General features: G+C 40.9%; 1 protein-coding gene across 3 annotated transcripts in view; it reads right to left on the bottom strand.

Annotated features, from left to right (window-relative positions):
• Nucleotides 1-14,389, bottom strand: part of Hhat (hedgehog acyltransferase) — a 316,410-nt gene that overhangs the window by 180,171 nt on the left and 121,850 nt on the right. For all 3 annotated transcript variants that reach the window (XM_078022761.1, XM_040278701.2, XM_078022762.1), the window contains exon 8: nt 2,388-2,538. In XM_078022761.1, coding sequence (XP_077878887.1) covers nt 2,388-2,538 — 151 coding nt within the window. The remainder of the gene's footprint in view (nt 1-2,387; nt 2,539-14,389) is intronic.

Below are 14,389 nucleotides of genomic sequence, written 5' to 3'. Positions count from 1 at the left end.
TCTGCTCATGATTAAATTCTTTCTGGACCTAAATCCAGGAAGAGGGAGCCACTTCCTATCTGTGGCAACACCTCAATAGTCCAGAAATATTAGCATGAATTTAGCTGTTAATAGACATATCAATTCAAAACTTGTTTTCCCTAAATATGCATTGCTAAAGAGAAAAGTTGAAAACTGGGGACCAGGGTCAAGGTTATGCTAGCAAATACCAAACATGAAACATGATAAACATCTTCCTAAGGATGAAGGAACATTTGCAAACAGCACAAAAGCTTAAATAATTTTTTTTTTAATTCAACTACTTTGGAGCCTTTCCTTTATTCCCTATAGCTCAGGGACAGTTAACCTTCATTCCTAAATCCAACCATTTAATATAAAATGGTTGTTGTGTACAATAATCCAAGTGTTTGTAAGTATAATTGGCAAACTAGAAAATTCTTCAAGAAACTTAAAACCACACAAGGTTAAATCTACATCCTTGTAGAATAAAGAAACTAGGACAGGAGTCCAGGTAGCTCCCAGAAACACCCTTTGGTCATTTTATCATCTGCCCTTGTAAATATCTTTCAGAACGAGTTCACTCCAAAGGGTCAACTTAGAGCTTCCTCCCTGATGTAACTTCATTATTATTCTCTTCCCCATCTTTGTCTTAAAATTTTAATTGGGATGAAGGAGAGAGTGGTTCAAATAGCCTGGAGTCTAAACTATTTGAATCCTTTCTAATCAAGACAATTAAAAAAAAAAAAAACTCTTGGTAGACATGACCCCCTCCCCCATGCTTCATGAGGAACTAGGGGCCTTTATGGGACAGAAAGAATGAACAAAGGACAAGACAGGCAGCCCGAGTATAAAAATGTAGTCAATTGTCTAAACTGCCTCTGTGACAATCAATGGGTTGGTATTTCTGGATCAGGAACCTGGAGGCAGGCCTGCTACAAGAGTCATGGTTTTATGGTACGAGTGGACACTGAAAAGTCCCCAAGGAGAATGTGCTTTCCAAGAATGCATCAGCGCAGACATGCACACCGCAGAGGCACAGAAGCTCACAAACATTTAAGTCATGTCCCCAAATCATGGTGGGTCCCAACCCATTGATTCAGGAAATTACATTTATGGGTAGGTTGAAAGTTAACGGAGCTTCCCATCAGGTCCACTTTTTAAACAAAAAGCTACTCCATGGCCTTCTTGTTAGGGAGAGCCTTCTCTAATCTTACCATGAAAACAGGGCAACCTGGTATTCAATGAAGTAATTAAGGACCAATCAAAGCAATTACTTGACATTCCCTGCAATCGCCATATGAAATTTCTAACCCTCCCCCCAAATCAAACTAGATTTTGCACTGAAAGAGACTTAGATAATTTCAGCATCTATAATAAGTTATTATGGTAAACCAGCTTGTAGAGTGCGGCCCACCTCCTTTTGAAGAGCAACATTAGGTAGGACAATGTTCACTGAGCTCTTCCCTGATAGAAAATGTGAGACTTGAACAGGTCACAGGAATGAGGTGAAATGAAAATTCTGACCAGGACCAGAGGAATCCCCGATGAAGTATTCAGAGGACAAATTTTAAGGAGGCACTGACTAAGGTTGAGCCAGTGCCAACCCGGAGCTTTATCCACTAGGTGTGCAATTGCAAAAGCACTCCTGTCACTTGTTACACACTGAAAGTAAAGAGAAACAGCCACAAGCAAGTCCATCTGTAAAACATCCATCAAACAATGGGGGTGTGGGGCTGAGGGATCTCCTGGAACAAAAAACAACAACATCCAGGCCAATCCTACTTTATGGGATAAAAATCAAGAATAGTAAAAGAACTCAAAAATCACCTCTCTATCGATCTGCTCTGAGCATTGGAAACGTATAAAGCTAAAAGCTAATGTGTAAATATCTGCTATGTGCCAGCTGTTCTAAATGCATCAGCTTATATAATCTTCAAAACAACTCCTGTGGGTAGGTGTTATCTTTATCATTATTGTTGCAGAGATAGGAAACTAAAACCAAGATTTTCTCAAGTCACCCAGATCTAGCAAATAGCCACCATGACTATTCTATCATCTTGAGACACTGTATTTTAAATCAACTACAGATATCATTTTCAAAATAATATATAGTAGCCCACCCCTAGTAAGAAATCACTTCAAACATAACCTTTTGTGCGCTGGCGGACAGACTTGGTGAGAAACTCGTCTTCATTAGCTTAATGATGATTTTGAGAGGCACAGAAAGCCTGGGTCATGGCTCTAGTAGTGGGACAAAGAAACTGAAGTGCCAAACGGGGCTTGAGTAAGGGGAAGAGCAAGCAGTACTCAAATTCTTTGAAGCCAAATAAGCTGCGGTTCCTCCCACCACACACCCCCTGAAGGACTTTGGAAACCATGCGACTGACCTCCACATCCCGGTGAAGCTGAACATGGTGCTCACGCAGCGGGGGAGGGGCGGTGGGTCGAGTCCATCCAGGCGCATGAGCAGAGCGGGGACACCAAAGAGCACCAAGTACTTCACATAGAAGAAGAGCACTTGGGCCAACGCCAGTCCTCCTGAAAGGCAAAGGGGCTCATTCTTAGAAACACCAGCCAGAAGGGAGGCAGTCTCCTGGGACAGAAGAAGACAGACACTGGAGGAGCACATCACCTGCCCCACTTCTCCACCAACTCTTTCTCCCCCACATCTCACACATTTTAAACAGTATCTCATCATGGGTTTTATTCCATAAAAATCTTGAACAAATAATGACATCTCCTTTATTATTCTGACAGACAACAGGACCTTATAGCAATCTTTTGTTGTTGTTTCTTTCAAACACATGATAGATGATAGGCAAGGGAGTACCAAAAATAAAATTAAATTTAAAAAATGTTGTAGTTAAAAGCTATTAGAAAGGGAAAACTCTTCCCAATCCTTTCAAAAATCTATCAGTTCATACCCACTAGGATGGCTGGAGTCAAAAGTCAGACCAACAAGTATTGGTAAAGACGTGGGGAAACAGAACCATCCTACAGAGGTGTAAAACAGTATAGCCGCTTTGGAAGATAGTCCAGTGGTTCCTCCAACAATGCCACAGTTACCATCTGACCCAGAAAACCAGCCGTTGGTGTGAACCCAACAGAAACACAAGCAGATCCACACAGAAATGTATACCCAATATAAAGAACTCAGAAAGCTAAATACCAAAAACACAAATAACCCAGTCAATAAATGGGCCAAGGACCTGAACAGACATTTCTCAGAAGATGATGTACAATCAATCAACAAATACATGAAAAAAATGTTCAACACTAGCAATTATAGAAATGCAAATCAAAACCACTCCAAGATTTCATCTCCAGTCATAATGGCAGCTATTATGAAGACAAACAACAATGTATTGGCAAGGATATGGGGGAAACGGATACTCATACACTGCTGGTGGGAATGAAAATTGGTGTAGCCGATATGGAAAGCAGTATAGAGATTTCTTGGAAAATTGGGAATGGAACCACCATTTGACCCAGCTATCCCTCTCCTTGGTCTATACCCAAAGGACGTAAAAACAGCATACTACAGGGACACAGCCACATCAATGTTTATAGAAGCACAATTCACAATAGCTAAACTGTGTAACCAACCTAGGTGCCCTTCAATAGGTGAACAGATTAAAAGATATGGCATATACACACAATGGAATATTACTCAGCAACAAAATATAACAAAATCATGGCATTTGCAGGTAAATGGATGGAGTTACAGAAGATAATGCTAAGTGAAGTTAGCCAATCCCAAAAAACCAAATGCCAAATGTTTTCTTTGAAATGAGGAGGCTGATTCATAGTGGGATAGGGAGTGGAAGCAGGGAGAAATAGATGAACTCTAGATAGGGCAGAGGAGTTGGAGGGGAAGGGAGGGGGCATGCGGTTATTGATGATGGTGGAATGTGATGATCATTATTATCCAAAGTACATGTATGAAGATATGAATTGGTGTGAATATACTATGTATACAACCAGAGATGTGAAAATTGTGCTCTAGATGTATAATTTCAATAAGAATTGTAATGCATTCTGCTGTCATATATAAATAAAAAATTTTAAAAACTGTATACCCAGATATCCTTAGGAACATTATTCATAATAGCCAAAGGTTGGGAAGAATCTAAATTTCCATAAGTGAATAAACTAACCATGGTATATCCAACCCAAGGAATATTATTCCATCTTAAGAAGGAATTAAGTACTGACACAACATGGATGAGCCTTGAAAGCATTATGCAAAGGAAAGAAGCCAGTCACAAAAGATCACATACTTCACGATTCATTCATATGAAAGTCCAGAACGAGGAAACTTAGAGAAAGCAGGATAGTGATTTTTGCATGCTCGGGGAAGGCAGGAGGATATGGGGCAAGAAGGGGGCAGCTAAAGGTAGAATTTGTTTTTGAGGTGGAAAAAAGTATATAACTAGCAAGCAATGATGGTTGTATGTATCTGTAATTATACTAAAAGCCATTGAACTGTGCACTTTGAGTCGGTGAACTGTACAGTATGTCAACTGTAACCTGTTAAAAATTGTTAGGAATAAAGTGAACAAAAAACTCTACAGTAGGCCCTGTGCTGGCCTCTCGGCCAGCAGGGTGTGGGCACTGGGTATGATGTGAAGCCAATGCGGCAGTTCTGGTTCCCCAGTGGGAACACCCTGCAGCACCAGCTGGGACTTGGGGTGCTCCATGATTCCCAGCCTCCCCGGGTGTCCTGGATGATCACTTCAACCTCTTCACCCAGGAGGTAGGTAAAGGGCTTGGGCGCCACGCTGACTGGATATCATTCCTGCTGGCCTTGGCAGTGTGGTGGAGACAGTGAGGCAGGTCTCCAGAGCAGTGTTGGCAAGGATATGGCAGAACATATTCCCAGGCAAAGCATGGCAGGCAGCCGCAGAGAAGATGACCAGGGGCCACGTGCTATCCAACCTCAAGGCCACCTTCCCCAGTGTGCAGAGAAATACTGCAGGACATGTTGGTGTAGCTGACCAGGTAATTTTCTGGAACATTCTAAAGAAAATATCTAAGCCTCAAAAAGGTGCCAACAGAAAATATTACCATCTGGCCTTCCTAATGCCACAGGAGGATCTTTGAAGAATGTCCCTACTGTGGAGTGTGTGGCTGTAAATGGTAGCTCTGTGCCAAATGAAACAAGATAATTGGGGTGACGGCAGATGGTGGTTCAAATGTGGAAACTGTAGGTTTACCTCATTGTAGGATGTACAATTAGAAGACCTCAGGAATCATCGTCTTGTTCCCTTTCAGAAGTGATGAAAGATTCTTTAGATGTTTGGAAATATGCTGGAAAGCCTGGGTACAGACTCTCATTCTTGAACATTGTGCGATAGAAGTACAAAGCTACAAAGCTAACCGGTGTGTGAAAACGTGTATATACACATTGATCAAGAAGAGACATCTGTGCTAACAATACATCTTAAAAGCACTCGGGGTGCAGGGAGACATATGGCCACTCTGAGATCAGAAACATTCCAGGGCCAGAGACTGCCAGTGAAGGCTGGTGAAGGCTGACTCGAGCTCTTACATATAGTAGCAGCTGTGCTTAACAGCTTTGCCCTGTTAACAGGATGTCAGCTCAGGAAGAGTAAGTTGCTTTGTGCCTCAAGTACTGCCCTTAGGGCTGTGTGTACAGCTCAGTGGTACAGTGTTGCCTAGCATCCCAGGTTCAATCCCCAGCATCACCAAAATATTTTTTAAAATTTTAAAAAGCACAAATATGAGAACTGCCATGATTTTTGTATAATTGTCATATATAAGGCATATATGTTAAACCAATAGCTGAGTCTATATATAACCATTTGTACAAAACCCTTACCATTTGTTAGTATCTTCATATAAAATGAGGCCAAAGAAAGATTTTGTAGAAGTGTTCAATGTAACTCTATAGCTAAATCTGAGGGTTTTTTTAAATCCCAATATGGATAAAAACTACAAAAGCCACACATTTATTAATATGCAGCAAATACCATATTCTGTTATTGAATATTTCTATGGATTAAGACACTAAAGGTTTAAATAGCTGCTTTTTTGAACTTTTAATAAATGTTAACAAAATTTTAAGGAAAGGATGCATAATGATATTCCTAGATTATCATTGTACAATATCTGTTAATTTTTTTTTAATTGTGTTTCACCTGTGGGGTTAACTATTCTGTCTTGCTATTGATTTTCATTATCCCTATGAAAGATGCATGGCTTGTTCTTTTCCCTTGACCTAGAAATTAGCCTTGTCCTTGTAAGATTTAGTTTAAGTTTTTGGAATTGACCCTAAGGATTTTGCTACATTCTCTCAGGCACATAAGTGGCAAGAAAACAACGTAAGAATATAAATTACTCTACCCTGACTGAAAGTTATTTGACATATATAAATGGAGTAACCCTTTTTAAGTTCAAAGATACAAAGTGTGACTGTATTTCAATTCCTAAAAACTGCTGGGTATTTCAAATATTCTTTTCAACTCGTCAATTATAATTGAATTTATCTTTACCCCTCCAAAAATCCATGGATAAAGTTTATGTGTTACATTCTCCCTTGACATTCATTCAAGAAACATTTACTGAGCACATGACCACTGGAATCCATTAAGGACTATAGGAAACCAACTAGAGGTCAAATTAGGTAGGAGTCAGCTTCTGTGGGCTCATGGTCCATTTTATTCACCTTTACCCTTCCCTTTTTGCTATTTTCTTTTGCCTTTATTCCCTCCACCTCCCTTCCTTAGCAAAAATCCTATCCATCATTGAGATCCCAGCTCAAACACAGTCCTATCTCCCTCATTTAACATTGTCATTGAGCACCAAGGGCTTGGTAGGCACTGAGCAATGTAATAGTAAATAAAGAGGCAAAGACACCTGCCCTTAAGGAGCATTAGGGTCTGTAAGAGGAGGAGGAGACTAAATCAGGAGTGCAATTACACTCGCACCACTGGGACAGGAAACAATCTGTACACAGTGGCTCAGACACCATTTGTTAAATATTTAATAAGTACTCATTCTGTGTTTGTGTGCCAAGCACGATTCTAAGTGTTTAATATACATCAAGAGACATTGTCAAGAATCAACCAAAAAAATAAACAAATTGAATTCTAGATTAATAAGCTAGGAAGAATGGCAGAACATATTACCAGAAATGGCTACAACCATGTCCTCCATCCCACATGCTCTCCTGCAAGGTGACCTTCCCTTTCCCACCATTGGAAGTAAGACTGGAATGTCTTCTGTGTCTACAGAAGAAATAATGCTATTCGTTATTTTGAATAAATGTCCCACAAAGGCTCATGTGTTAAAGTCTTGTTCACCAGTCTATAGCACTATTTGTAGATAGTGACACCTTTCAGAGATGGGAGAAAATTAGATCACAGGAGGCATGGCCTTGAAGGGGATATTGGGACACTGGACCTTTCTTCCCTCCCCACCTTCTCTCCCTCCATCTCCAGCCACTATGATGTGCTGCCTCGTCAACCATGGACTGAATCTCCAAAATGGAGCAAAAATAAACCGTTCTTTTAAGTTTATTATCTCAGGTGTTTCTTTACAATAACAGAAGACTAACACAATTTCAGTTTCAAGTATAGCCTAACATTGGCCTGGCACCTTCCGTTTCCTGCCCCTTAGAATGCTTCCCCTGCCCCCACAAGGGATTGAACCCAGAGATTCTTCACCACAGAGCCACATCCCCAGCCTATTTTGTTTTTTATTTTAAAACAGGGTCTCACTAAGTTGCTTAGGACCTCATTAAGTTGCTGAGGCCAACTTTGAATCTATGATCCTCCTGCCTCAGCCTCCTGAGCCCCTAAGATTGTAGGAGTACACCCAGCTGGAATACACCCACCCTTAAGGAGTACACCCACCCTTAAGACACATCCTTTTGTAATGCAGCTGCTTTACTGTTAGAAGTACATACCCCATAGATCACATGAAGAAGTTCTGGCTGACAGCATCAGCTGAGCTTCTAGCTGACAGCCAGCCTCAACTGCCAACCAATTGAAAAGCCATCTTGGATGTCCTGCCCAATCTAGTCTGCAGAAGGCTGCAGCACCAGCTGATGTCTGACTGAACCCTAGGAGAGACCCCAGGCAAGAAATACCCATTCAAGACCAGTCAACCAACAGATCAGTGAGAGAGGAAGCCATTATTGTAAGCTAGTAAATTTTCAGATAATTATTCAGTAACAGCCAACTGAGAGGATAAGAAATTTAATGGAAAAAGCCAAACTGAAAAAGCTCATAAAATACTGAGACAGCAGATGCTGCCGTTTTGAAGTTGGAAGTCAGGGTGATCTTCATTGAAATGAGCATATTTCAGCAAAAGTCTGAATGGGGTGAGAGGTCAACTATGCAGTCACAGACTACCATCATACTTATAGGATTGTCACATCAGATCATGCACAGTTATCCTGCTTGTTCACAAGCTCAAGTTTAAACTGGTGTCTTGCACCTTTTGTACTCCCAGTACCTGATATCTGGTAAATAGTTGATGTTTGACAATTCAGTTATTTCTCAATGAAGCATTTAATGACTCACTTAAAGCATGAAGACTACCCACATCATGACTTTTCTGGAAACAGTACTGATGCTCTATCATCAGGTTGGAGGATTGTCGAGTTGCTACTGAGGCTCAGATCTGCCAAACAGGAGTCTTCTGTGGGTTTGAGACCTTGCACTCCCAGTATCAAGAACACGAGTGAGGACAGGAAGTCCTAGCATCGTTTGCTACTGTGTGGAAATTACTAGAGGAGTGGTTAGTTCTGCCTACCAGCAGGCCGGGCCACCTCCAATTGCAAGTGTGTCAAACGTACCTCCTCTAAACAATTTAGCTCTCCCCCTCAAAACTAGAAACAGTACATTTTCAAGACAGAAGATGAATGCCAAGTGCTATAGAGTCCCAGAAAGAGGAGGACTAAGGAACAAAAGCCACCTCAACTCCTGGAGCTCGTCCTTCCCAGATTGACGTACCCACGTACTCAGCTCTCTCCCCTATTACCCCACCACGATTTTAACTGACAGCAATTGGCTTCTACCTAGCTTATTACCACCCTCTCACCTCTAGTTCTCAAATGAGCTGCTGAAGATCTCACCCTGAGGGGAGTAGGGAGTAGGGAGGAGGAGGCAAGACCCATCCCAATTTTCCTGCCCTGACTTTCCCACCCTTGCTGGACTTCCCTCATTTTACCCACTTACTCCTTCACTTTCTTCTTGCTCACACTCATTCTTCTGCCAACACATTCATATCCTCCATTTTTTTCCTATCAAAATCCTACCTTTCTTCAAGGTGCCACATAAATACCATTATTTCAGTTTTTCCTCAACGCCACAGCCACAAGAGTCACATGCTACCCTGCAACAACATAACAGTATTTCACAGGAAGCTCTACCATGTTACCTATTAGCTCTGTGGGGCAGAGACCATGGCTGGCTTCTTCTCAACCTTCTGGGTGCCAAGCAGTGCCAGACACACAGTGATAAGAAGCAGCGTTTTCTCAATGAATGAATAAGCTGAGAGAATGAATGCATTTGCACACACGATATCCCACTCTTAATTTTTGCCCAACCTTGTGCCATATTTATTATTGGTTCTACCTATCATATTAAGAAAGATTATTAAGAATTAAATGACCTTTTAAAGTCTCAGAGTTAACAACATTTGGGACTTGAACCCAGTTCTCTTGGCTCCAAAATCAGTTATTTCCCACAAAATGTGATGCTTCTAAAATGTATTCGTTCTGTAACATTCACATATCTAGAAATGTGTTTTTTGTTTATGTAAAAACATTGTTATATAGATTTAATATTTTCGTATTTTATAATTTCAATTCGAATATCAACTATATGATTGCGGTTTAGACATGCGGTGTCCCCCAAAGGCTAATGTGTGAGACAAAGTTCAGAGGTGAATTGATTAGGTAAGGCTGTCATAACCCAATCAACACATTAATCCACCCATAGGGATTAACTGGGCAGTAACTATAGGCAGGTAGGATGTGGCTAAAAGAAGTAGGCCACTGGGGATATGCCTTTGGGGGTTCTATTTTGGCCGGGTAAGCACAGTTCTGCTTCCTGATACCCTACCGCTTTCCTCCTCCACACTTTCCCACCATGATGTTTTGCCTCACCTTAGGCCCAGAGCTTTGGAGTCGACATCTACAGACTGAGACCCTCTGACACCATAAACCAAAATTAATTTTCCCTCCTCTCATTATTCTTGACAGGTCTTTTAGTCACAGCAATGAGAAAAGCCAACCAAAACATCATGCACGAGAAAGTGACATTAACATCTCTATTACACATTACCTCATAGTTATTTTTGTACTTGCTTGTATTGTCTACCAGATTACAGGATGCTCCAAGCCTATCCCCAGATGGTTGAATATTAGGCCTCCAAGTAGCAGGTGCTCATTTGAGAGTAGCTTGTCCAGTAAATGTTGCCAAAGATAAGATTTTCTTCAGGGGGAACACAAGGGTTGAGTTGTATTAAATACCCTTTTGAATTCTTAGCTTCCCCCACAGAATTGGGGAACAGTTCAGTAACTGCATCATGAAAACCTTTACAAACCACATTATGTCAGGGTTTGTCCAAGATCGGAGATAGATGCCCTCCAGCTCTGTCAGACAGCTGCTGAACGGCCATCTTTGCATTGGAGCCCTGCCGTTGCAATTCTCACAGTGAGCATAACAGACCAGTTCAGCTTCACTTGACATCAAGGAGCATGTTGTCTCTGCTTCTAGAAGCTTGCGCCACCCTGACCCACCCCTACACACCCTCATCTCCAGCTGGTCCTGGGCTCCACCTCAATTCACAGCCTGACCTCTGATCTGGACCTTTTCTGCTCAACAATAAATGATTCCAATCACTTTCACATCATTCACATCTACTCAAAACCTTGTTTAAAAACAAACAAACAAAAAAAAAAACCTTGTTTAACTACTTTACAATTAAATCCTTTCATATTCAGAAAGCTTACTTTTTTTTTTTTTAAACCAAGCTGCTTCTCACATGAAGTTTCCTGTAAGAACCTTTCTTTCACCTGTGACATCTGGCATCAGTATTAGAAATATAAAGATTAACCAAGAAGAAAACAAACCAGGAACCACAGGATGAAGTAGAAGTGCCATGATAGAGAGAGATTTTCCCTTCCAGCTTAGGCATAAAGAAAAGGTAATGTCCCGCAAAAGTCAACGCAAGTGATCAGTCACTGTGATTTACCGATTTCTGTAAAAACATTAAACAAAAGATAGCTATTGCCTTACAGTAGTTACATGAGGTTCCTTGTCAGAAAAAAAATATCAGTGCGATGAAAAACAAGAGTCACTAAGTGTGATTGATAGGGAAGAGTGAGGCAATAAGCAGCACTGAGGAATGGGCCACCAAGAACCCCACAAGTGCTAGAATCAAAAAGAAGAGCATGCTGATGAGACATGCCTCTCCCAAGTCGAGGAGGGAACAGGAATTCAGTTATTTCTAGTCTTTGAATCCTACAAATGACTACAGCAAAACCCATCCATCTAGAAGTTACTGTCCCTACCTGCTGGGCTCGGCAGGACAACTGGCCTGTTTCAAGTGGATACTGGTTGGAACCCAGGAGTATGGATTCATCCACTGCAAGAGTCTAAGCTGAATCTCTAAGGTGAGCATCAGGAATTTATCTACCTGTACAGTTTGTATCATAAAATTCCCTACTGTAGGACATCTAGACAGAAAAATCAACAAAGAAACTGAAGTCAAATTGCACCCTATACCAAATGGACTTAACCATCTATGGAACATGCCATCCAACGGCTGCAGAATACACTTTATTCTAATCAGCAAGTTGAACATGCTTCAGGATAGATTACATAATAGGCCTCAAGGAGCACACTGCCTGCAAAGGTATCTGAGAAACAACTGAGGTTGCCCAGAGTTGCTCACCATGATTCTCTGCAAACAAATTTGCTGTGAGTTGGTTCAAGCAAATACTAAGTCCAAGAAGTGGAAGTCCAAGAAGAGAGGCCACCATCCAGACAGATGGGACAGGCAGGCAAGCACTTAGGCTCCTATCTTGCTGGTCTTCAACACACCATCAGTTACTCCCAGAGGGTGATACCAGTCAAGAGAGAAGTCTTGGCTTGAAGAAGCCCAGAAAGGGGCTTCACCTCTGACCTGCTGTCTGGCCTCTATCATTCTCCCTTGCCTTGTCCCCAAGTGACCTGAGCCAGTGGTCAGTGAAAAGCACTCTTCGCCAGACAACCACAAACTAAACTACGTCTTTTGCCATATTACCTCTAACCTTAGATTGATTCAGTGTAAGAAAAGAGTGGTTATTAACTCAGAAACCCAAAGGGGAGTTCGTGTTTCGAGGTATTTAATCTTTGGACATATTAGACATGGGAAAATTCAGTTTTAAGTGTTTTCTTCTTATAGTCATTAAAACACTAAAGTTTCTCTCTCCCAAGAAAAGGCGTGTTGCTGGGAGAAAATTTTTACCTAGGTATAAAGTTCTGGGGGTTGCTTTGTGGTGCTGGGAGCTCAGGGCCTCATGCTTGCCGGACACACATTCAACCACTGAGCCACATCCCCAGAACCCCAAGGTAGAATGTTAGATCCTATTTGCCCATCCTCTTTGTCTATTAATGTCTTGGAGAAAATGGTTGTAAGTCATGATATATCACACTCACCAAAATTATAATTATCCAATAAAAACATGGAATACTTCACAAAACGTATCTTAAATCAAGGTGTTCTAGAAGTATTTCTATATGGAAAAATGAAAATTTTTTTCACTGACTATAGTAGTAAAACAGAACAGAGTTTAGCTTCACATAGGCCCTTCCCCATCTTCTTCATGACATGCCTAGTGCCGTCAATCTGTACTTGATCCAAGAAACATCAGGGAAAAAGACCTCACCCAGCAGAGGCAAAGTAACAGCATGCACACTCAGCTATGCAAGACTCAAGCCATGTGGGGAAAGGAGAGAATTCATACAGGGCCAAGTAGTCTGGAAATTCTGAAAAGCAAATTTTCAAGTAGGGACTCTCACTTGCTTTGCTGAGGAGAAATGCTCTGAAAACCCTGTGCAAAAAGAATTGGGAATTACCAATTAAAGGATTCTACTTGAAACCCTTCAAGGAAGCCAAGAATCCCTTTAGGAAGCAAATAATTGCCTCCCTAAGGTGTCTAACATATTTAGGTTTCCATAGTGTTATCTTGGCTTAAACAAAAAAGATTCTTACTTTATGTATCTAAGAAGTTATCTGTATGCCAACTTACTCGGGCACAATAATGGTTTAAGTAGAGCTCAATAAGGATCCATATTCTTCAATTCTGCTATTGGGGCAAGAGGAGTGGTAGCAGGGTATAGTTGAAGTTTTATTAAAGGACTGTCTTGAGACCTGATACCCTTTAGACTGCCACATCAAGCAGACATCTCTTCCATTCTGCAAGCATGCTCCATGAAATTATCCTCACACCACATGGAACATCTGTAATTGAACAGTCGAGTTCCACAGTAGTAAATCCCAGAGTAGCTTTGGATTCACACTGCATTAATTTTAAATAACCTCTGGATTCTAATCCAAGATGAGAATTTATAAAAGTTAATTTTTTCCACTGTATCTTAACAAGGCTTAGAATGTCTAATGTCTCAAAAGGGTGGAAAAAAGTAAAAAATTGTATGCTACCTGACATATGTTCATGTCCCCAGTTTTCACAACAAATATTAGGTGCCAAATGTCTTACCCCTTTCTTTCGGGGATTTTGTAGAATAAGCAAATAAATGACTTGGTTAGCATTTCATTACCATTTAGATAGGCACACAGCCATTATTTCAACAAGTCACCAGCTGGTGCTTAAGCACTGAGCTTAAAAACCCCTCTGTCTCTTGTCACTTAGGAGATAGGTTTTTTGAACTTCAGCCCATGCACAGTTAAACCTTCCATAATGGACTCTCAAGTATGTTCTGTAATCTTGGAACAACTAAGTTATTATTTTCACTTACTCATCTTTTCTCACTCAACTCCAAGACTCCCTGACAATCTCCCCCCCGCCCCCATAATTTCATATACCTGAATTTACCATGGAAAAAACACCATTCAATGACGAATTCAAGAAAGGTGATCTTTCTGAGCTTTTGAAGAAGAACCACAGCCTCCTTTGCTCCACTTAATCCTAGACTCTGTCAAATTGGAGTATGGTTCCACTGTGCCATATTTGGTCTTCTTAAAATATTCTCAAGTTCAAAAGTAGGAGTTCTTATCTTTTAGAGATACTAATATTTATGAATAATAAGATATATGGGATTTTCTTCAAAACAATATGAGAGTACAGATGAAAGAAAATTGGCCAAGAGTTGGTCACTGATGTACCTAGAGGATGAAGACTTGGAGGTAA

Source organism: Ictidomys tridecemlineatus, chromosome 10 (genome assembly GCF_052094955.1).
Source record: "Ictidomys tridecemlineatus isolate mIctTri1 chromosome 10, mIctTri1.hap1, whole genome shotgun sequence".
In the NCBI taxonomy this organism is placed as follows: domain Eukaryota; kingdom Metazoa; phylum Chordata; class Mammalia; order Rodentia; family Sciuridae; genus Ictidomys; species Ictidomys tridecemlineatus.
This window is presented reverse-complemented; position numbering and strand designations above follow the sequence as displayed.